Source organism: Mya arenaria, chromosome 4 (genome assembly GCF_026914265.1).
Source record: "Mya arenaria isolate MELC-2E11 chromosome 4, ASM2691426v1".
Taxonomy (NCBI): Eukaryota; Metazoa; Mollusca; class Bivalvia; order Myida; family Myidae; genus Mya; species Mya arenaria.
The window spans coordinates 46,240,951-46,267,335 of NC_069125.1; the positions used below are offsets into that span (position 1 = coordinate 46,240,951).

A 26,385-nucleotide genomic window follows, 5' to 3' on the forward strand; every position below is an offset into this window, starting at 1 on the left:
ACACGTCTCATAGGCTAGAAATAAGATATAAGTGTACACCTATGTAAAATATTTAATTTCACTGAGGTGGAATGAAAAGCTTCTCACATGGCCGCTTGTGTTATTCTTATATATTCGGGGTTTTTTTTCTACCATGGTCGCTCGTGATATTTTTTATGAACATGTAGTTGAGTTTTACATGCAAGTTCTGGCCGTTCGTTTGAGATCGGTTCATCCCAACCCGCTGGGTATGCAAAACATGCTACGCTCGGGTTTGGATAAACTTATCTTTTACTCTCGGTCATGGAATATACGTATTATCTTCCAAGAGGGGGCGGCGGACGCCCCACTGAAATCGTCCAAGTAAACTTGTTTATGTAAAAGGGACTTCTTCAAGGACTGATAATTGAACAATAATAGTGTTGCAAGACGTCAGAAGTGTTCAAACTAATATCTTGACAGCTGGAACCCTTCAACAAAGGTTGAAATATCGTCATACACAGTATATTGTCTCAATTCTGATTACCATTTCTTGTTCTTTTGGACTAAAACTATTTCAATAATGTAATTTATTGTGCGTGATTCACTCGCTAAATGGGATCAGTCCACGTTATCACGTGCTACTACCAGTTTCACTACTGGGTTTAAATCGCACGCCACTTTAGATCCGATGCTCTGGTAGTAACACGCCTGACTATCAACCAAGTGATCGCAAGTTCGATCCCCGCCTTGCCACTAACAAAAACATAAGTCATCTTCCGAGAGGGACGTGAACATGGGATCCCGTGAGACAGTGCTACAGTACTGTTAAGACCAAACTTTACACTCTTGTTCACTAGGAGTGCACTAGTAGTGAACAATTTGTGCACTAAGGATAAACTAATGTAGTCTGTAGTTTATTAGATAAGCCAGTATAGATTTTCCTGGTCCACTCAGATTGGCCTTACTATATTGATTTAATTTAACTGATAAGATCATTTCCTCTAGCAGATTAACTTGTGATAAAACATTTTAGTATACTGCATTTATTGATGACTTTATGATGATCATCATTTAATGGGCCAGTAACTAAAGACAATGGTTTTCTACCCAGCATTTACTGGTCATATTTGTCAACTTCTTAATTCTAATGTAGGTGAAATAAGAATAAAACATTTCTTAAATAAATCCAATAAATATTCTTTGTAAGCCAATATTTGAAAATAGGGGTGTTATCAATATAATTGTGCTACTATTGTAACATCCAAACAAATGTTTTGGTAATTCAGACATTTAATTAAAGTCAATTAGTGATTACAAAGTAATAATTCTGAATCCTTAGTAAATAAGTGAACAGCACTATTATATATTCAAACAGTGAATGCAAAACCAATGCTTATGATAAAAAAGGTAATTGTAATTTAAAAGTAGAAAAAAAATGCATGCAGTGTTGAAAAAAAAATACCTTGCCTTAATTAGATTTAAAAATAGAAGCTCAGGCTATTTCTTCAGAAACAGATTTTTCATATATGCATTACATTATAACTTCATCAAAAAGTTTATAAATACTAATATAGATGATATTGCAATTGTCTGTAACTTTCCTGTATAGATGTTACGTAACTATATTCACGATTAATTTCATTACTTTTCATAAATAAACATCTTAAAAGTCTAGTTTGAGCATTTGATACTGAATGTATCTATTTATCTTTATCTATAAAAAGAGCACTAACGGGAATTATCCTACCAAATGGCCCACTAACCAGGCATTAATTTTGAATGTTTAGAAAATGATAAAATGCTTATTCATACTTTTGTAATGAGATTACCCATTGTAACAATGTTAGCCCCAATAGGTCGGGACAATACACAGGAAGTATCAGGGACCCTGCTGTGATAACTTAAAAATGACAAAAAAGGGAATTATCCTATGCATCCAACCATTAACCAGGCATTACAATGAATATGAGTTCTATTAAACTTACTATTTGATGTTATAATACATGTTATGCATGGTTAAAATTAAATATCTCCACCCTTAACAATTTGATTAACAAATGATGAAAAGTGTCCTAAAGAAATAGTTTGTTTTTTTTAATTTATAATGCAATTGCAAAATATAATTAATAAATATAAACTATTTTCCATCTTTTATAAAAAACATATGTTGTTAACATCTCTTCTCTAAAACCAAATTTGTAAGAAATTATTGAGTTGCCTAGTTTTAAGAAGGTTGTCATGTTAATTCTCTGCTGTGTATCCCTTGTTTGTTGCACTAGTGTCATTGTAGGGGCCAATTTCCTGTGTATTTGTTTATTGGCTCGGGGCCATTTGGAGGTGACACCATTTAGAGTAGAAAATAGCATTGTCCTATTAATACACAACCAATTCTTGCATAAACAATATGTGCATAGCCAATGTATTAATTTGACTGATGAGAAGTAAATAATAAACAAATTAAGTAACATTACATTTATGTTGTAGGATATAAATCATGTAAATGGGATATTATTAATAATAACTAACATTACTCTTATTCTTACTCCAAAGCATTGTTATAATGCTTTTAATATGATTTAAAAAGTTATCAAAATGAAACGGTAAGTCAAACACTGACAGATCTGAGATTTAAAAGACAGCAGGAGGCAATAAAGATAAAGATCAATACACAGAATTGTGTACTATGGGGGGTGCTTAAAGAAGGCTTAGTGTAGCCTTCAATGGATAGTATTTCATTTAATAATGAAGCAGCAGAACCAATTATACAAAACTTCTAAAATATATGTTTATCTATTATGTGTTTCAAATTAGAAATGCAATCAATAAATCTGGGTACAATTTAGAAAATGTACTATAATAATTTATGTTGTACTTATTTGATAATGATTGCTGTTAGGCTGTCACCTTAAATCACAATACATTTGTTTAACAAAAATAAACATAAAATTATAAGTTTTAGAATAGATGGAAGAAAATCTTGTTTTTTTATAACCTTTGAATGAATCAACAATGGCACAACAATTTCACAGTTTGAGCTTGGAACAATAAGGTATGAACCTTGAGGATTACCTATTTTAAATAATGAACAACTTCATTATATCCTTGTAAAATGTTTTGTTATTGTTAAAATAAAGGCTTATGAATTCATTTCATCATTATGTTCAATAAGTGTTTGAAGATGAAACCCTTTAACCCAGAACCAAAGTTATATCATTATACCTATCAATTAATATCAAAATAATGCATTTGCATATTAATAAAGAAAACAAAAAACATTTAAATATCTTTGTTTGACAATTTCTTTTTTACAAAACATCAGTTTTTTAATTCAATAAATCTATATCATTTACATGAAAGATCCAAATGGATTATAAGTATTCTCTATAAATTAATTAACATTAAAACAACTGTTTAAACTACACCCATCATTCTAAGTTTCACTGTAAAGATAGCCTTTATTATAGACTGAATAAACCTTATCTGGTCAGCCCCTTGTCTGCATTTAGTCTTTTCCTAGTCTTCCCCTTGTCTTACCCTAGTGCACTACGAAGTGCACTGATGGTGAACTGATAGTGAACAAGAAGTTCACTAACTGTCAAGTTTGGTCTTAACAGTACTGTATACATCTTCAGGGAATCCCTGAAAAGTATCTATGAACAGCTGTCTGTGCACTATGTCCAACAAACTAAAGCAACTACACACTCATGTCTGGGCACTCACTGACCCCCCTCCCCCCGGCTTGCGTTCGTACCTCAGAAAAAAATACGCAGCACCTTTGTATTTAAATGGATAGTTACAGTACACTATGGATCCCCTGTCAACAATCTTAGTTATACCAATTCTAATTCTGAAGGAGGGCCGCATGCCAAAATGTGTCGTCCTTGCCTAATAATTTACACCCTCTGGATCATGAGCACTAATCCTGGATTTGCCACTGGAAGATGCCTTTAAGCTATTCATGATCTAATATTACAAAGAAAGTAAGGTAAAATCTCAATCTCAAATTCATCAAATTTGACCATTAATTACATTTTTTCTGAAATATAGATACTCACTAGGTGCTTAGCTTGTAAAACGAGAGATATTGTACCGTTCGTGTTTGTAAAGGTTCTGATACTTACTCGTTTTCATATTGCTACGCCCAATGTCAAGTAGATCAAATCATGTACTTTATTTGGTATTTCTTACATAGTATCGCTATAACAAAGGGCAGTATCTTGTTATTTGATTACATCATATCTAAAGTCTAGAGAATTTAAAAAAAAAGGAAATACATGCAGAGGAACGTTTTTATTTTTCATTTGTGTCAAACAGTATAAACTCGACTTTAAATATAAATACCAGAACATTCAAACGGTGCAAAATGTGATGTTATGGTAAAAAATGTTTGGCAATGTGAATAATGAGTAGTAGGAATATCTGAAATATGGCAATAACAAGATCAAACTATGCATACAAACAACAAAATAACGTTACTTATTATGTAACATGTATAATTTTGATGAATTCCATACATAAACTACAGAAACACAGTTTGGTATGAAATGTGTTGTTTAAAAACTGCTTTATATCAAGATTACCAAAAATAAGTAGAAGAATAAAACATGGACGAACATATGCTGATATCCGTCTGAAACACAATCAATACATGTTGATAAAAATCAAAGTTATGTAACCATCTATTTTTTTGAAATTGAATTAATTTACAGTAAATATATTTCAAATTGCAACTCTTGTTTATATGTTTAAACTCAAAATGATGACATACTAAAGTGTTTGTTTATTATAGTATAACACGTCTCAATTGAGGGTCAGCCGTTGGGCTTATCAGAGACCTTGAATGATAAACCTATTTACATACGATTCCTTGTGCATTGTACAAGGGCTATGTAATTACAACAACAACGTGGACACTTCTTAAACGTTCCCGGGAATAGAAAAAATAGTTTTTTAGAAAAAAAAGTTAACGGAGATACATATATGTGCATGACTAGTAATACATCTGGTTGGTAGTTAGGTATTCGCGAATTACCGACTGGCACTTATCAAAGAACCAACTGGAATAGAATAGACGCGAAGAACCGAATGGGAATAGTCAAATGGCGAATGTACGAAAAATAGTGAATAATAATAATAAAACCAGTGTTTTTCAAAAGATGCATATGTGTACATGAATAAAAACACAAGAACTGTTTGATTGCCTTACATATAGACATACTCTGAATCCCCAACTACTAACTGGTTAGTAGTTGAATATTCGCCAATAATCGACTGTAAATGGTCGAATATCCGACTGGCGAATATACGAATAAAAGTGATTTAAAACAGCGTTTGTCGCAAAGATACATATGTTTTGATGCATAACAAACATTTGGCGGTCGAATTTTCCATATGTGACCTTCAAAACCGTATATATAGATATAATCTGAATCCCCAACTACTGACTGGTTAGTAGTTGAATATTCGCGAATAATCGACTGGAAATGGTCGAATAACCGACTGGCGAATATACGAATAAAAGTGATTTAAAACAGCGTTTGTTACGAAGATACATATGTGTACATGGATAAACAAACATTTGGCGTTTGATTTTTCCATATTCGACCTGTAAAACCGTATATATAGACATAATCTGAATCCCCAACTACCAACTGGTTAGTAGTTGGATATTCGCGAATAATCGACTGTAAATAGTCGAGTAGCTTAATATCAACATCAACATCTAACTCTTTTTCAAATCCCCAACTAGCAACTAGCCGGTAGTTGAATTTTTGAATCCCCAACTGGCAACTGGTAGGTAGTTGAATATTCGATTCCCCAACTACCAACTACCTTCCAAATTTACCGTCATCATATATTTCATGTCGTTTTAATTGGATGCTTACGGTAATCATTTATCAACTCCATAAAATACTTCCGGGTTTGAAATAATTTACGCATCGAGAGAAAATATTACTTCCTGGAAGATGAATGTGTATAAATGTTGCAAAGGTCTGGAATTCTAAAAACAAAATGTAACACTTCATATCGAGCGATTGATTTCCGTTAACAGATGTAAGCTTGTTCAGGCTGTACCTTGGCCATGCACAGTTTTTTTATAAATAACATGATACACATGTTCACCATGAAATGATGGCGTATCACAATCAAGGGTCATATGTCAAAATCATTTGCATTTGGTTTGTCAGGTCTGTAACTAGGTCACGCGTTGGAGCTTTGAAAAACAACAACGTGGCACACATGTTCACTATGAAATAATGGCGTAGGTCATGGTCATGCTATGGTATTAAAGTCAATAAAAGCTGCACACAGTTTTTTCGTATTGCTTAACAAATGTTCTATTATACCATGTAACACAAATACATTATCTACAGTTATCATCTGCTTTCTAAAGCCTGATTGGGCCTCAATATACACATTGTATTTCTCTGCCGAAGAAATAAGTCTATCATTTACAACTTTTGTAAACAATTTTGAAATGTAATACCTCTATAAGTATTAACATCCTCAACATCAGTTTTTTATGCAATGGATCTATACACCCTTCAGAACACTTTTCTGGGAAGCAATTCATAAAATATTTTGTTAAAAAGAATACATAAATATGACAAAACTTGTTCACACACAAAAGCATATTCTAAGAATTCATGTACTATTTAGTCAGGCCCAGCTGATTCTCCACAATTTTACATCTTACATAATTTAATAAACTTACCACAAGAAAATTGTATGTTAAGCTCATCAAATATAATCTGCATTCCACCATCAAAATACAGTTTATCAAAATATAAAACGGCTTCGTCAGGTTGAAAACACACAGAGTTAGGATCATTTATAGCTTGAAAATACAACAAAAAGTCATCAGTTTTTAAATTTGAAGAAGACAGTTTTTCAACATTTTCCTTTAACATTTACAATATGCTTTAACATTTGACAATTTCATATATATTCTTACTTCTCTGTATGTTTGCTTTTATATAATTTATATTTAGTCTTCCTTAAAGTCTTTTTTATATTCATATCTGGCTGGGGCCATTTCCTTTCTGTTTTATGTGTCTGTGTTTTTAATTGTTTAAGAAACATAAGGTCAGGAATATGCACATATTTCTTAGATAATGGAGCACAAATATTATCATTAATATAAAGTAGTTTAGAAAGACTATTGTCATCATCACCACTATTTTCAGCTGTATCAGCAATATCACTAACATTCAATTGTTTCTGTGTCACATTTTGATGAGATAAGCTACCAAGGAACACGTGTTTCTTTCAGAATTCCATATATATACTTAAAAGAGTTGCCTTCTCAGAAAGGTTACCTCCACTATTGTAAGATGCAGTATTGATATCAAAACTTGATTGCGGAACGAATTTAACCAAACAGTGGTCTGACAATATATTTGACACATTGACGAAAATACTACTACAATAATTAAAACAATCACTTTTACACATAACAACATCTATAGAACTACTGCCCTGTGAATTAAGTAAGTAACTGCCATGTCTATTCACAATTGTGTCCTGAATTTTCTCTAGGTAATGTGTCATCTGGCACACACTCATCAGGCCAGGCCACTCTGTGTAGGTATTCGTCTTCGACAAGTTCTGGTCTATTACTAACCGTCCCATTGAAGTCCTCAGAAATAAAGAAAAACAAATTCTCAAAATTACTTTCAATACAATGCATGTCATTCATGATAAGATCGAATATATTTAAATCACTTAATAAGTATCTACTACGACCAGTAGGCACATTGTAAGCTAAACATACGAACATTACCCCATCAGAGTTATATGATATTTGCTTAATTTATTCCACAATATACAGTCATCTAATGTTTTGAAAACTTTACGTACCCATTTGCCAAAAAATAACACCGCCACTATCTCTTTTGGCACCTTTTTATTTACATAACCCGTTTAATTGGTTTGAATAACAGTTATGCAAACCATGTTTCTGTGAAAAGAAGTAAGCCGTTTTCACTAAACAAAGTAATAATTTCATAAGAATCTAATTTATTAGACCACTTGCCAAATAAACCATGTACATTATATAAACAAATAATTATCCCTCGATTCCCAAATCACTGGCCTATTTCCTCTGATTCACATGCTCGCCTGTCTTGGGAAATCCTGTCTTGCATTGAACTTACCTTACTTTTATGTTTTCTTTTGAGTGCTAGTGTTCAGATTATCATTTGTCTGTGGCTGACTGTCATCTTGCCCTCGTTCATGTTTGACTTCCTGATTTACGTAATAAGCATTTATATACACATATGTGTTAAGATCAGCTTTAGGATTAAGCTTGTTGCTCCGGATTATTACCAGCATTGTCTCCAAAGAGAGTGTGGCTGAACACGTTCAATCTATCGAAACCTATTATCGTAAACAAGTCCGGAAATTGATATTTAATCATTATATTGTCAACAAATAACCTTACTGGGTATTTGATAAAAACTTTCTGTCTCTTTTGCCTCGCCATTTTCGAGTAAAATATTGAGGCGTTCCGGCTATTAACTATTGTTCAATCTCAAAACGTAGACGCGGTTTTGTTATAACAAAGCCGGACAAGTGGGTTTACCCCGTGTTTTAAAGGTGCGTTGCTCTTTGTAGTTTGTTCTCGAGCGCTCTAGACAAAACTCAGATGCTGTGGTTAGAATATTTCTGCCTCTTGGAGAGGGCTCTTTGGTAGCATGTCGTTGCATGGACACGCATACAAAATATGAGTTTTTAAGACAACGTGCACGATATGGAGGCGGTTCTTAAAGGGACTCGTTCACGTTTTCTGGTGTGAGGCATCCAAAACAATAATTTAATGTGAACAAAATGCTTGTCACGATGATAAAACATCGTCGAAAGTTCAAATCAGATTTCTAATTGTTACGAAATATTTTAAAATGTAACATAAAATGCTCTATTTTGAAAATTGAATCATATAAAGCTTGAATTTTCAAAATTCAAATGAATATCTGCCTTTGCTGTTTGGTGTTTGATTATAAGTCAAGGAAATTGGTCGAGGTTTTTAAGGTGGATGAAAATTTTCAAATAAACATTTTTAATAAGCTTTGTTTAGTGCTATGCCTAGTAATAAGTCTTCAGAGAATATTGGTGAAAGTGGATGGGTTAATATGAGAATTCACAGGATAAATATTCGGTGGACACTCGGAACCGAGTTGAACAAAAAAAATGAAAGTAAAAATGGCGGCACATGTGGTCAAGTTTGTTTTTAGACTGTCTCAAGAAAAGGAAAGAAGGGAAGCCTATGAAGCATGGCTGGTCTTGTAGAGATGAAATAGACAATAAACTTGGTGTACTTTAAAGAGGCGTAATAGTATCCTGCCCATTTGTCATCTACTATGTGGCGACATCCATCCTTGTCCAGGTGCTTGTGCCAGAAAGTCTTCAAACTCGAACAATTTAACAAACGTGGGCTTCATTTTATACATTTTAACACTCGTAGTCTCTTATCCAAACTTGAAGAGGTTCGAACTATTGCTCGTAGAACAAGAGCGGCATTTAGTTTTGTATCAGAGACTTGTCTTGATGACACAGTTACTGGTTCAGAAGTTTTCATTGAAAATTATTTGATACAACGCAGGGACAGAAATCGACATGGAGGTGGTGTCTGTATTTATATACGGAATGACCTTTCTTACAATACCCGCAGTGATCTCAACCATGATGAACTTGAAGCAACTTGACTTGAACTGCTTCTACCAAAGTCTAAACCTATACTCTCTGGTGTGATTTATAGACCGCCTAAACAACTAACTTTTAAGCATTCTTGAACAATTGTGCTCTTCAAATAATCATTTTTTTAGAATATGAAACTTATTTATTGGGTGATTTTAACACTGATGTGTCTGAGGTCAGTTCTAGTACTGTTTTTCCAGCATACCATACATTTGTTTATATATTTCAATTAACTCAGTTGATATGTGATTATATAAGAATATCTTAATTTGATATTAGTCTCTGGTGTTGAAAAAATATCTTAGTCACGTCTTATTGATACCAGTTTTAGCGATCATTGTATGGCATTCTGTACTAGAAAGGTTACACAACAATCAATCGGTAGTCATAATACAGTAACAGTGCGTTCCCTTAAAGGCCTAGTTTAAGCCTTCTATAAGCGACCCCCACAACCGTGTATTAGTACACAACATCTATTAATTGATCTAAATCGTATTGGCTTATTGTCTTATCAGATCTCCAATCTGAGTATCCTGCTGTGCAGTTTGGGATATTTTAAGATAGAATGGACCATAAATGGCCCTGAGCCAATAAACGAATACACAGGAAATTGGCCCCTACTGTGACACCAGTGCAATTAGCAGGATTAGCAGGGGATTATCATGCCAAACATTCCTTAAACTAGGCCTTTAAGAAATAGAGTAAAGAGGATTTTCAAGCCAATATTTTGTCTACAGATTGGAGTCCTGTATTGCTCAGTGTTAATGCTTCTGCTGCATTGGATACTTTTAAGGACTTTTTTTATCAGTAATTAATAATATATTAATATTATAGCCCCTGTTAAACAGGTCAGAATTAAACAGGAGACTGAACAATGGATATATTCAGACATCCTCCAAGTTATCAATGAAATGGATAAGGCGTTTATCCGTTATAGGGAGATAAAATTGAAGACCTTTTATCAAAAGGTTTTGAAAGGGTAGTCTATGTAAGAGTAGAGTCTTATTTTAAATAAAATAACCCTTTTTATAAATTCGAGTCAGGTTTTAGAAGTGGGTTTATCCACTGATTCATTTTTGATCCACTTAACTGATTTTATAAGATTGGAAATGGACAAGGGTAATTTAATAGGCATGGTTTGCTTAGATCTTCAGAAGGCGTTCGATACTGTTGACCATACTATTCTGCTCATCAAACGAAACTTCAAGCATCAGGTACGGGTGGTAACATACTGAGATGGGTTAAATCCCACCTTTCATATAGACAGAAGCTTGTAGATGTCTCTGGTGTACAGTCTGCAACTGCTCCTTTAACATGTGATGTCTCCAAATGGTCCATACTTGGACCGCTTTTATTTTTAATCTATGTCAATGATAATATCTGCAGTGATAAAAAACTTGTATCTGGTAAGAATAAGTCTAATATTGAGAAGGTTTTAACTGATGATTTGAATAGTGTGGGTCAATGGCTAGTATATAATTATCACTACATTTAGGTAAGACCGAGTCAACTTTGTTTGGATCCAAGTGTAAACCTAAATCTAACTCTAACCTCAATGTAACATGTAATGGTACTGTTAACGATTCCACCACTTCTGTCACATACATTGACATTGGATCAGAATTGTATTTAATGAAATTGCACATTCAGTTATTAAGAAGGCCAATTCCGGGTTAAAGTTTTTGTACCGCAAACAGGATTATTTGACTTAACATACAAAGAAACTTCTTGTTATGTCCCTTATGCAATGGCATTATGATTATGCTTGCTTCATATGGTATCATGGTCTTACTCAGGTCTTAAAAAATAAACAACAAACTACACAAAATAAGCTAATTAGATGTGTACTCAATCTTGACTGTAGATTTCACATTGGAACACGCCAGTTTCAGTTTCTTAACTGGTTGATCAAATTATTCTGTGCGATGTTTTTAAGGTAAAACATGGTTTGGCTCCATGTTACCTGGGAGAATATTTTACATCCCAAGAAAAAATTCACTCCTATAGTACAAAAAGTGTGCCTATGCTGTTTCAAAGGTTAAAGGTTTTGGATAAAGGTAATTCTGTTACTTAGGTTGTAGTCTTTGGAACAAATTGCCTGCAAGTATCACCCAAATTGTTCATTTAGCAAATTTTAAGGTTGCTGTTAAGAGTCACATGGTTGATAATTTAGTAGTGTGATATGTTCATTTTTAAATAATGTGTGTAGGTGATCTTTTATTAGAAATTATAAATAATAATTTACAGGTAAATCGATGGAGGATTTAAAATTTTGGTTTTGTTTTTAAGACCATTTCCGTAAGTGCATAATTGTATTTAATTTTATTATGTAACTCTTATGATATTTTTTTTAATTTTATTAAAATTAATGTGCATAATCTAAATTGTGATATTTTTCTAAACTCTGTGATATGATTTGGATGTAAGTTATGTTTTACTTGTTATAAAATACAAACAATCTACTTACTGTGATACTAATTTAAAGCGATATTATTATATACATGTCTGGTCTTAATTATTTTTTATGTAAGTTAAAATGCCTCTCTATGTCAAGCCATCAACATTAAGGACCTCAATGGAAATAAGGGTTCTCTGTGAGGCTTTTTTGAGCTATCCTTGGTGCAAGTGTGCAGGGCATGGTCCAGTCATATATTTGCATGTATATACTACTTTTATATTAACTGTATATGTTGTTTTGATTGTCCATGGTATGCACTCATTGCCGAAATCTATCTATCCATCCATCCATCCATCCCAGCCATCCCATCCATCCATCCATCAGTCCATCCCATCCATCCATCCATCCATCCATCCATCCATCCATCCATCTATCTATCATTTCCAGGAACATGTGTCGGTCCCGATTTATGTGTAGGATATATTATACTTTGGCCTTATGAATTTGGAAAATCCCCTGATTCAAATATTTTATTGAATATATTGAATAAGTAAGGCGCAATATTATCGAAAGTGCTTTTATAAAATTCAGATGGTTTTCCGTCTATTCAGCAGCTTTTCCCATTAACTAACTTGCGGATCGCGTATCAAATTTCAGAGTGTGTAATAGGTTCGTTTGGAGTATTGGACTCATTATCATCAATATAAGTAACATGCATATCGTTATTTACAGTAATAGTCATAACTCCATCATCATATAACAGACTACGAAAATAATCATACCACTTACTGGCTTCTATACTGGTAGCTATAGACTGTTTCATTTTTACATGTTTGATTTTCTTCCACATAAAACATGGATTATTTCGAATATTAATAAGTTCTTGTCTATAATGCGTTTGTAATTCAAGAATTTTGATTCTTAAAAGCATTTCTACAGTCCTTATGTAGTATTAGGTCAGACGCATATATTTGTCTCTGAAGAAAATCACACTTTTCTTCACTGTAAATAAATCCATAATTGAATAAGTACATTAGCCATTAGTATTTGCTGATAAATATTGAATATTAAATTGACATTTAATCGGAAAATGATCAGACTCGTGTAGATCAAGTACTTTAAAGTCAACTGATTTATCAAATAACTCTTAATCTACCACACTAGCACCATTATTAGAGGCACAAGTAAAGTGGCCTTCATTGTCTCCTGCCAACCGACCATTTAAAATATGCACGTCAAAGACACTGCACAGGTTCACTAAAGAGTTCCCAATGTTATTACCTCGCACATTATCTTCCTACACATATAAATTCATATTTTCGATTTCCTCACGACATAAAGGGACATATGAAGTCGAAGAAATTTGTAGCAAGAGTTGTGTCAGCGATATAAAAGACATCAACATTCTGCTACATACGAACTATCAAAGTTCTATACCTTCTGGATATATTTAAAGTATATTTGCTATGTTACTTAATTCATATCTACTGTTGAATATTACACATGTATGTGCATTTTCTTCTATTCACAGTTTAAATAATAATTATATCTCACTATCGCTATTATTAAATGGCCTTTATCATAACTTGTTGGAAATCGTCCGGGTTTAAAATAGTCTACGGACTGTGCTATACGTTTTGGATGAGTAAACACGCTCCTGTTTGGAATTTGTAACAGTAAGGTCTTAGGTGTTAACATTTTTTTTTCGTATATTGCTATGAAAAATGACTTCGGAAAATATATATTGCTATCAAAAATGACTTCATATAATCCTCCTCCTCCACCTCATCTTCCTCATCATCATCATCATCATCATCATCATCATCATCATCATCATCATCATCACCACCAGTTCAAACCAGTTAAAGGTTGATATGAATTGACAAAAATCATTAAATAATACATTTCCTTGATTCATAATTGTGTTTTATTTTACTTCCACACAGTGGCGGACGTCATTCAGAACGGCCATAATAAATGGAATCAAAGTACTGTGCATCATGGCCATTCCACCGCTTCGTGTACCGCTTGTTAGCTAATAATGAAAAACCAACAGAAAATCTTAAGGCTCGGGATCCAGCTGCAAAGGTGACGGTGTATGGACACGTACGTGGGAGAGCAATGAAATCACAGTTTATTTCGACTTCAGCCAGTCTCGACAAATGCAAGCTCCACTTAAAAAAGGCCAAATCGTACAACAACATCTCGATGAAAAACAATCAGCCTACTCTTCGGACTCATCCTTGCAAGTACATTATCGTTAAAATTGACTTGGCGTCTACGTCAGAAGCAAATATAATTGATCTGACGGATGAAACGACTTTGAATAAGTATATTCCTCCGAGCAAATATACCTGTGGTAGAGGATGGACGCATAATGTAAGAAAATGGGCAAAAGATGTTCAAGAGATTTTAATAGTAGGATGCGAAATTCCTGCTGAGTGTATGAAGGTAGTGTACTCTGAGCCAAGTGTGTTGTATTGTCTACAGTGTCGTGATATAAACGAAATGTGCTCTGAGCCCAGTGAGTTGTGTTTTCTAGAGTGTCCTGCTAGTAACATAGTGTTCTCTGAGCCATGTATGGTGTATGATTCAGAGTGTCCCGCTGCAAATAAAGTGAACCCAGGGCCCATTGTGTTGTCTTACCAAGATATTCCCGCTATGGACGTAATTAGACCTGTGCCCGGTGCGTTCTGTGACTATGTGCATCGTGATATGAACGTGGCTAACTCTGAGCCCAGAATGATGTATCATCCAGAGTGTCCCGCTGCAAATAAAGTGAACCCAGGGCCCATAGTGTTGTCTTACCAAGATATTCCCGCTATGGACGTAATTAGACCTGTGCCCGGTGAGTTCTGTGACTATGTGCGTCGTGATATTAACGTGGCTAACTCTGAGCCCAGAGTGATGAATTATCCAGAGTGTCCCGCTAGGAATTTATGGAACTCAAGGAACAATGTGTGGCTTTATCAAAATACACCCGCCATGTACGTAATTAGCTCTGCGCGCGGTGTGGTCTGTGACTATGTGCCTCCTGATAAGAACGAGGTTGAATATTATAATCAAGAGCGTCGTGATAATGGTTTTCTGTCTATTGCAGTAACACCACTGTACGTGGGCGGTTTATATCTAAGTATGCCAGACAAAAACTGTAAAGATTTTAACAATTTATGCTTTTTATCGCTTGAAAATTTAAAGTGGTCTAATTTGTACAGGGTGGATACGTACGATATCATTGAAATACAACTTTGCAAGGTCCCTGATCCTGCCACCTTTCGAGTGATTGACATGACGGAACCGGATATCTTTACCAGTATTATGAACGAACCGACAACCAGCTTTAGAATTACTGAACAAGCACGCTATCAAGTTCATTTGAGAGGCTCGATTGAGAACCAATACTTAAAAATATATAATGAATAAAGTCCGTTATCAGTATGAACAAAATATATGAAAATAAACACTAAATGGGATAAAAACAGAATTGTTATTTTATTTCACTACCAACACGGACCTATAAACCATAGTCCATGCAACTAATGAACTATGGTGCCTCTGGAGTGCACTGGCTACTGAAAGATTCAAAACTTAAATCTAGAGAGAGAACAGTAAGTACTCAGACTGATATTCAGTCGCCGATGTCAGTATTCAGCTATATCTTCATTGGATAATACCCTCACTGGCGAAGTTGCGAATGGTTAGACATAAACTTCAAAAGGCTACAATACCATGTACATGAGACATTTTCTCGGTGTTCACCGCTTCACGTTTATTATCTCCATGGTCGTGGCTACTGGATAACCTACAATTGTGTACCGGTGTATAGAGATAAGTTATGACCACCCAAAGAATAATGATCCGGGGGTTAAAATAATTTCTGACTTTTGAAAAGTAGAAGATGATCCCCAGGTATATAATGTTGACCCCCGTGTATCGTAGATATGTAGTAGTAATAAAAGTATCAGCAGCAGTCACCACCGTCGCCGTCGTTGTAGTAGTTATAGTATTAATAAAAAGTAGTATCGGGAAAAGTATAAGAAGTCGTAGTCGTAGTAGTAGTAGTTGTTGTTGTTGTTGTTGTCGTTGTTGTGAGTAAACATACACATATACTGTAAATCAATCACCGATTTGTTGTTAACTTTTTAAGAAACTTTATTTGATGTGATAACAAAAAGCAACAGACAGACATTCATTTTAATGGAATTGATAGATTGTTAAATACTGAGCAGCGGGTTTCTTATTTGAACTGCCAATGCCGACTAACCATTGTTAAAATACCTTTATATTCAATGTTCAGTGTATGTTCCTGTAATATAGAAACGTAAAGAGCTGTACAAATGAAATTAACACGATTATGAATAAATGCTTATATACAATATTAGTATGTATCGATTGTTTTCAATGTATGTATGTAATATATTCATAAGATATCTCATAAAACTATATCTTTGCATGTTAAAGATATAAAGACAAGAAAAATAATATTACGTTTATTCGGCACTTATTAAACATTCATATATATGTAATATATTTAAAACAGTGTCAACAGAAAAGTATTACAATTCATATATACTTGTTATTATCAATTACGCTTTAAATATTAAATTATTGATCGTAAATGACTCGCATAGCTAAAATTGTTAATATATTTTCAAGAATCGGAAGACATTAATGTTATCAACAACTTTTGTTTGTTTCCATTGGCATTAATACGTTTTGAAATATTCTTCTCTGCATTAAATCATTAATCATCATATATTATTTGGCACACACTTTTTGATAATTGTTGTACATTTACTTTTAAAACTGCTATTAATTATTCACGACTCGCAAATTGTTTTCATTTGTATACACTTTCCTTTGAATTACGTATATCAACACATAATACGTATCTGTGCCATCTTATCAGAGCATGTACAATACGGTCGTTTACTAGTTATAATATCCATTTCCGGACCCAGAGCTGTATTGGTCAGTTTTGACAAAGTTTATTTGATTTTGCAAGTAAAAGTTTTAATTTCATTTATGACACTCACTCACTAATTACCCGAAATTCTTGATCTTACAGTATATTGTCGTACGTTCGTTGATAACATGACCTCGTTAATATGTACTATTTATATTATATTCATGTTCTTGGTATCATATTTATTAACAAAACGATGACTAACATGCATATTTTATTTCAAAGTCTGTATTATTGGTCCCATTTTTATGCCTCATGAATACTATATTCATAGGGAGTCGAGTCAGTATCATATGGGGGTCAGTTTTATAAAACAAATATATATGTGGTTTTGTAGGAGAGCCGTTAAAGCAAAGGTTATGTGGAGTGTATCAGCTAAACAACATTTCTTCTTTGAATGATATATATATATATATAACGATCTCCGTTTGTTGCATTTTGATGATATTCATACACGATCTGATCAGAAATTTAATAGTTTGTGTCTTTATATCCGTTAAAACATGAACAAAATGAATATTATTTGCTGCTGCTAGTGTAAATTTGATATACTCTGTGTAACCTGATTCTTTTATCCTCATTTTTTATAGTGTTTTGGTGTTATATTATATATACTGTAAACAATTATGATAACATGTTTCAACTTTGGTAACAGATAGCGTAGATTTTAAAAGAAATATTAAACGATAGCTATGTATAAAATGTGGTTACCGAATTATAAAGTTTCCAAAAAATGCACAATCTCGAAACAAGTATTTTCAAAATATTATTGCATAGTAGTTAATAAAGAAAGATATAGATAAAGTCGTTACATGAATTGATTATGCTAAACTTCTAGTAACTGATAATCCCGTATTAATATCTCAGTTACCTCTTTTTGGAATAAATTTGTTATTACGTCTTAAATTCGGTGCAAGATGGGTAAGTGGTAACGGTTGATGTGGCATGCCTTTGGAATATTCAATATTACGCGCAAGCGCTTGCGCTGTTTAAACCGTCTAGTGATATGGAACTGGTTAACAACTACTAAAAGATGTGTTTTATATTTTGTTTTAATTGTAAATTCAGTAGATCTTTAACGCCCCATATAGATCAAGCTTGTAAAGCCATGTGTTCTGTAATAAGGCTATCTAGGAATCTTAATTTACCAAATTGATATGCAACATCATTTGTTTGATATAATGATAACACCCATCTTGTTGTATGTGGGGTGCTGAAAATGTAAGTGTTGTGGATAAATTTAAATGTACCTAAAAATAATTCTAAAATTGAAGCAGAGTACACCAAATGATATCATATATGGCGATTAAGATATTACTCCATCCACAACTCGAATTAAAAGTAGAGTTCTTAATTACCGTGGGCTTAAAATTGTAAACTCTAAACATGACAAAACGGTAGGCACTCCATATACCGCATAAACTTTTATTAATATCAAATCTGATTGGGTTTGTTTTGTTAGAAATAGTTTAAATAATATTGGAATATTGTCGTATTGTTGGATAAATCATAATGTAGACTCATCTAGTTCAGTATAGAGTATTGACAAGCCAAGACTTCGTAATCATTTTGTACAAAAATAATAATTCAAGTTAATGCCTAAATAAGCAGGATGTTTGTCAATGAATTAATTTTCAGTAAATTACAATGCAATAAAATCAGCAAATTTAGAGGCATGAATCACAAACTTCGTATTAAGAAAGGTAGATTGCATAATATACCAAGAGAATTTAAAACTTGCAAACTATGTCACAGTAATTCTTGAGAAGATGAATTTTATTACATATTTGAATGTTCACATTTAACAAAGACTTGATTTGTATTTCTATTAACGTCCTAGTACATTTGAAATATTGATGAATCATAATACCAAAAATAACCCTTTGAAACTTGCCATATTTTGGAAGAAAATAATGACATTATTTAGATATTACTACTTATAACAAGTTTACAAGCTTATAAATACTGTCTTTTTTCAACTGATTTTTTCTACTTAATTTCTCATTTTCAGTTGACGTTTTAAATGCTTTGTAATTATATCATAGGGTTTAACCATTCACGGATAATGTATTGATAATAGTTTATTGTCTTACATTACCATTCATGCATTGTTGCCATAATTGCCATTTTGTGTTATTGTGTTTTCATGTACAGTTTCATGATAATAGTTTATTGTCTTACATTACCATTCATGCATTGTTGCCATAATTGCCATTTTGTGTTATTGTGTTTTCATATACAGTTTCATGTTGTCACATGACCATATAGGTCCTGACTTTTTCAATAAATTTAACAGCAAAACAATATAAACAGTTGTCGTTTATTTAAAAAAACTTTTAACATGAAACAAACAAACGATTCTCCCAACCACTGGCATATTGCTTCTCATTTACATGCTTGCTGTTTTGGGAAACCTTGTCTTGGGTGCTGTTTTTCGACCGGCTGTACGATTTCAGGTTTGAGACCACTAAAAAAATATCCTATATATTCTATAGTCAATTGACCAATTTGCACGTAAAATAACACCTACTTATAGTGTTTCACGACCCTTAACACCATATATGGGGAGAACGTTCCACTAGTGTACTAAACATTTAACAACGTTACAAAAAAGAACGTCTTTTTATAAGAAAAATAAAATCGGTTGAACGTAACCTTATACATTTTACCGCATTGTGTGTATTCCTACACCGGATGTTATCGCTATACATAGCAAATAGTAAAGTATTAAATGTACCAGCCAATTGTAACCACGGCTCCCCAAGGTCCGGCAGTATACGGGGACACCCGGGGAAATGGGCCGTGTTATTACCTTCCAGGTGGCCCCGCAGTGCCGTTTGAATGGTTTTGTCTTCCCGCCAAATATAGCGGTGCGGGCGGGGATTTTACCCGGGCTTGGCTGGACTGAAAGTCAAAGTCCCCGCTATTCCCCGGACCTCTGGGGGGCGTGTTGACAATTGACTGGTGCATAACTCACAAATCATTCAGCTTAAAACTTAAAGAGATGGAAGTAACCAATGGTTGAGATGGTATACCCATGCTCCGATTCACTGGCTTGTGTTTAAAAAAGGCATGTTACACTGAGTAATCACTTCCGAATTTGTATATTTTGCCCTTTTAAAATAACCTTCATTTTTTCATGTTCATGAAACTTCCTTATTAACATGTGTTAATAATTTCCAAGTAAAACAAAGTTTTATATAAAATTGTGAAAAAATGCAAAACGATCATGCGGAGTGAATATATACACTGCCCGTGCATGCTACGGGGCTTTTGCCAGATATTCATGTAGCTGCTAGTTCACTATATACCATGTAAAAAACTGTACATAAATGTACATCGACTGTTTCTTATTGAACCCCAAAACTAATATATAACAGTATTTATTTTACATATAAAATTATTCGGTATCAACTATTTCATTTCAAAAATCTTGCAACAGAACATGTAACATAATTGAAAGATTAATTAAAACATGTATTTGCGGCATAGCTCCCACATTACTGACTTTTTGTGTCCAGTACTCTAGTAAAATAAAAAAACACCACTTTATTAAGTGTTATCATATATGGTATATAAATTTAGAATGACATTCCAGATATCAGAAGGCGAATGATGAAAGAGTTGCTTGCTGGAAATAAATTTATTTAATACCTATTCATGATCGGTGTTTAAGTCTTAAAGTTGATTTCAATTTATCATTTGATATTTATGAATAGTCAACAACAAACGATCATTCAACAGATCAACGACTGACCAAAACAATATTAATTATTTTTGTTTGTAACATGCAGATTTTCTTATGATTGTTACAATTATTGTTATTTGTTTTTGAGTATAAAGAACTGTGATTTTGAACAAAGGCAGAACAATTGTTTTAAAACAGCTGATATTTTTATAGTGGCTGCATGGAAATGCACTCATATTAATAACAAAAACACTCCTAGCGTCAGGTAAAGGAACTGAATGATGTGTACTGTATGTGACCATTCCATTAATGCCTGGGGTTTTTTGTCCAATTTTAAGCGTTAATATCAAAACGTAAATGTTCTTAACAGCATGTCTTTTTCTCAAGTTTGAGGTTGACACAATATCAAAATCAGTTTTAGATCTGTCTATATCGGTATATACAGTTCTTTAAAGTAAGTAAAAAGAACAAAGCACTCTATATTTGGCCAAAATAAGTGAAATAAAATTTATTGTACTTTTATCAAAGCAATATAAATGAATGGTAATTTTAGAATGAAATACAAAAGTGTACAACTAAGATTATATGCCCATAATTAACGGCTAGCATAGAATAAGACTAGTCTACCATTAGCAAACACAAATGATATACTAATAGTATAAAACAAAAGCAGTAGCTTTTTGCGAAGATTTTTTTGGTATTTCTTATATATAGACTGGCTCATTTATATAGACTGGCTCATCTATGATTATCAAATAAAACAACATGAACAATACACACATATTATACAATGTAAATATGTTTGGCTCAACTGTCAGTATTATCATAACCCAAGCCATCGACGGGACCCTAGATACACATTCAGTTAACACGACAGAAGAAACGAGTACCAGCATTTTCCAACGATGCATTTACACTTCTCCTCGATTGAAATTCACATCGTGTACCGGAAGTGAAACATGGTGTCTGGGCGGATCTGGGAGGTCCAGACGGCATCAAACATCTCGCTTTTGGCCACCGTGAACCAGTTCTTCCAGTCACCGACCTCCCCTGAAAACAGCAACATGGTGTCTAATGAAATTTCACAATCAGTATCGACAATGGCTGATGGTGTCCTGTAGTGAGTGTGGAGGCCCCGACCAATTTAATGATAATTATTTGTATTACCGTTTGTGTTTAAAGAGTAGCCTTTCCAGAATACTGAATAACAAATAGTAATCATTTATAATATCTGATGGGTTAGGATAATACTGTTCTAAAGCGAGAGTAAAGCTACCTATTCAACTTTTCTAGAAAGAGTGACTAACATGTAACCTTTCCTGTAGAAGGAATGACCCTCTCTAAACAGGTTGCTATTTTTGAAATGCTGCACGGACGGCACGATCTCCGGTTTGTCCTTCCGCATATTACGAAAGTCACACTGGGCAAGGATGGCAGCCCGGGTCGCCTCGTCAAGGTCCACTTCCAAAAATTCTAGTAGCTTGTTCAGCTCCGACATACCATCCTTGGGTAATATATAGAGGGTATTTGTTGAATTCAGTGTAAGATCGTATTTAATTTCACGAGTTGTCACAGAAAAAATATAGCCACTCGTGGAAATTTTATTTGTTCTGAAATAAAAAATGTACATAAACAAGGTGATCGTGGACGTTAATCAATGGTACCTTGTTGATGTCTTCAACGTACATGACATGATGCCAGTACCCCGACCCGACCATAATGCATTTTAGCACTCATTTAGGTTGACGTTGTACTCGTCTTTTCAGTTCCCGAAGTACATGACGTGCAGCAGGTATCCCGGCCCAGCCTCTATACGCTCTTGCCACTCGTTCAGGTAAGTGTAGCAGGAACCCGGCCCCGCCCCGCTCGTTCCATGTAGACGGGGTAAGGCGTGTACTCAACATTTTCAGGGCCTCGAAGTACATTACGTGTAGCGGGTACCCGACCCCGCCCCACTCGTTCAGGTAGCCCTACCTCGCCTCGATAAACTTTTGCCACTCATTTAGGTAGACGGATTTATGCCCGTACGTACCATTTTTAGGTTCACACAGTACATGACATGTAGCGGGAACCCGACCTCGCCCCACTCGTCCAGGTAGACAGGTGTATGCCCGTATTCACCATTTTTAGGTTCACACAGTACATGACATGTAGCGGGAACCAGACCTTGCCCCACTCGTTCAGGTAGAAGGGTGTATGCCCGTACTTACAATTTTAAGTCCACTCAGTTAATGACATGTAGCGGGTACCTCAGCCCGCGTCCTTAACTTCTTACTTAATTATTCAGGTAGGCGGTGTATTTAAGCTCGTTCCCACATTTTCAGGTGGTACCCCGGTCCCGCCTCTATAAGCTATTGTCACTAAATCGAAAGACGGGGTAAGGGACGTACACCCGTTTTTCGGGTCCTATCAGTACATGACATTTAGCGAGTACCCTGGCCCCGAAAGTATATGCAATTGCCAATCGTTCAGGACGACGATGTAAGGCCCGTACTTACCATTTTTGATCCGCGATGTACATGACATGTAGAGGCTACCCCAGCCTCGCCTTTATAGCCTGCCGCCACTCATTCAGGTAGTCGGAGAAAAGGCCCGTACTCACCATTTTTAGGTTCTCGAAGTACATGACATGTAGCGGGTACCCCAGCCCCGCCTCTATAGCCTGCTGCCACTCGTTAAGGTAGTCCGCGTACGAGTTGTACTCCACTGGAAATCAAAGCGCTTAAAGTGTGGAAAGGCTTTCGGGCTGCTAGTGGAAACAAATATCAACCAAATAGATAGCCTGGAAATAGTTTTCTTGTAGGACATTTTTTCAAATAAGAAGCGAGATAGGACAAGAACAGAATTACGATTCGGCTGCAAATATTAGTATAATTAACTCTGATCAAGACTCCACGTATTCCGACGATAAACGAAAGCGGTAACGATTGTGCGCCAGTCCACCCCGTGATATTAGTGAATGATTTATTAGCACCAAAACAACTGATTATATGATAAAGTGTGTGTTTTTTTTAAATTTTGTTATGATATATTAAGCCAAAATGAGCATTAGCTTGCACCTTCAATATGATCCATGCTTGTTCCGGGTTTAACCGAGTTTTTCGGGTAAATTTCCGGGGAATAAAGCTTACTACCGACATAAAGATTTTTTTTTACCGATGTTATTTCGATCCCCGGTCGCAGTCAAAATGTAAACACAGATATATACATTTATTTATTTTGATTAAGTACGCGTTCATTTTGAAAATAGTTGCGTATACCGCTCTTTATATGACATTTGTATCTCGTCGACTTTAAAATAATTGTATTTTCTATGATTTTTATTGCGTAATTAGGCAAAAACATAGCTTATTCGCACTATATTAACCGCACAATATATTATAAATACTCATTACAGCGCTACTGTTAGCAAACTACTCATGCAGAACGCATGCCGTACTATAAGATCAGATTAGTTATGTAAAGTAGGTCGTTGACCACCGCAGTTCTAACAGCGCGCAGTATTTCGTCAAATGTTATTTTTTTATGTCTATCTGCATTAAAGTCTGCAGGCATAGCGGGCTCCAGCCTTAAAATCAAACCATATGTATTAATCGTTCTTAAAGTAGAAGTACAATATGTGTGCTCAATTAGCTAATATTTTGAATGATCTCATTGCATGAGACTTGTCTATGAATAGGGATGATATTGAATATGGAGACTGGGCCCGGCTTGTGACTTTTACATTACGTTACGTTACTTATTAAGGCTTAAATATAGATGTTATCTTTATTTCATTTGATGTATCAGATAAACTCACGCACGCGTCTATTTATCTTTGATAAACCTTCAATTACCGAAGATTCCCCCATGTGTGTTAACGTGTTCGGTTTGTCTCCGAGGCTATGCTTGGAACAGTACGTATAGGCCGACCGAAACTTAATGACACACGTGTCGTATTGGTGGCCTACTTAGTTTGATTATCATAACATAATGTAAGCTTTATTATTCTTTAAAAGTATTAATAGCTGCTGAGGCGTACATTCTCCTTGGACGAAAGGTCCGATCCAGTCCGTAAACTTGCCGGTGTAGTTGTAGATACGCATGGCCGTCATGTGCGCGAAGTAGGAGACGGCGGTGTCCTTCGGGTTTCGCAGACACAGTACGGTCTTCACCTTCTTCCGGGCCATGTCCTTAGGTAAACAACTGTGACAAGTAGAGTATATTTGAATCTAAAATAGAGTTAGATCTCAACCGGGTTTAACAATTGAGTGAAAAACATCAACAATTACGAACTATAAGGACTTTCGATGTCGTTTTGGGGGTAACATATCTCATTTCTAGCGGCTTTATAAAACTACAAGCTTGCTGTGTTTTTTGTTCCGTTATTTTAAAGCTGCACTCTCACAGACTGAACAGACTGACACTGGTTTATTAAATATTTTTGTCTTGGAACGAGCCAATTTATCCGAAAATGCATGTAAACAAGTCATATAAGACTGCCGACAAAAATAAGATCACAGATTTTTTTATTTAAGTTTTAAAAAATGATGTTTTGTTCATTTTTCTTAAACCGTTAGTTACGCGTTTATCCATAAAACAGTATTTTCGAACGAAAATATGAAAATCTGCGACCTGGTCTTTTGTCAGCAGTCATTTATCACTAGTTTGCAGATATTTACGCACACATTTGCTCATTCCAAGACATAAAAATAGAAGTTGTAAACACGGTAAATCTGTGAGAGTGCAGCTTTAAGTGTGTTTACCTTGGCCTATAATGAGTGTTGAGGACACGTGGTGATGGCCGACTGTCAATGACATCGGCTGGGTTTGCCTCTAACATGGTGGACATCTTTGTTTCCTGCACGCGCGCCGCCGACCTTCGCTGCACCATCGACAATATCTCGTACAGCCAGTTCGTGCCTGAAAGATGTACGTAAAGTTAGCGGCCTAGCGGATGAAAGATTAAGTGAAGTTAGCGGCCTAGCGGCCTAGCGGCCTAGCGGCGTGAAGTTATCGGCCTAGCGGCGTGAAGTTAGCGGCCTGGCAGCCTGGCGGCCTAGCGGCGTGAAGTTGGCGGCCAACGGGCCTAGCGGCCTTATTTTTTTCTCTATTTCAAAGCAATTGCTAATGCGTTGTTTTTTTGGAAAACAATGATAAATTAAAGTGTTTTGTATTCATATATTAACATAGCGGCCTTACATTGTTTTCTATTCAGAGCATTTTTCTATACGTTTTCCACTAAAACAATGATAAATTAACTGTTTTAATGCACAAATTATCAATCTGAAGCGTTTATAAACAGTTTTCAAAAAAGTCGATCAAACAGTTCAGCGGTTTAGCGGTCTAGCGGCGTGAAGTTTGCGGCCTGGCAGCCTGGCAGCCTGGCGGCCTAGCGGCGTGAAGTTGGCGGCCTACGGGCCTAGCGGCCTAGCGACCTAGCGGCCTATTTTTTTCTCTATTTCAAAGCAATTGCTAATGCGTTTATTGGAAAACAATGATAAATCAAGTTGTTTTGTATTTATACAACATTAACATAGTTGCCTTAAATTGTTTTCTATTCAGAGCATTTTTCTATACGTTTTCCACTAAAACAATGATGAATTAACTGTTTTAATGCACAAATTATCAATCTGAAGCGATTATAAACAGTTTTTAAAAAAGTCAATCAAACAGTTCAGCGGCCTAGCGGCGTGA

The 26,385-nt window shown here is 34.8% G+C and overlaps 1 protein-coding gene across 1 annotated transcript in view; it reads right to left on the reverse strand.

Moving 5' to 3' along the window:
* Nucleotides 1-21,643: 21,643 nt before the first annotated feature.
* LOC128230862 (sulfotransferase 1B1-like) overlaps nt 21,644-26,385 on the reverse strand; it is a 7,722-nt gene continuing 2,980 nt past the window's right edge. Inside the window, exons 2-6 of the mRNA XM_052943295.1 lie at nt 25,455-25,611; nt 24,731-24,894; nt 23,312-23,415; nt 22,024-22,213; nt 21,644-21,759 (exon numbers count right to left, since the gene is read on the reverse strand). Coding sequence (XP_052799255.1) covers nt 21,644-21,759; nt 22,024-22,213; nt 23,312-23,415; nt 24,731-24,894; nt 25,455-25,611 — 731 coding nt within the window. The remainder of the gene's footprint in view (nt 21,760-22,023; nt 22,214-23,311; nt 23,416-24,730; nt 24,895-25,454; nt 25,612-26,385) is intronic.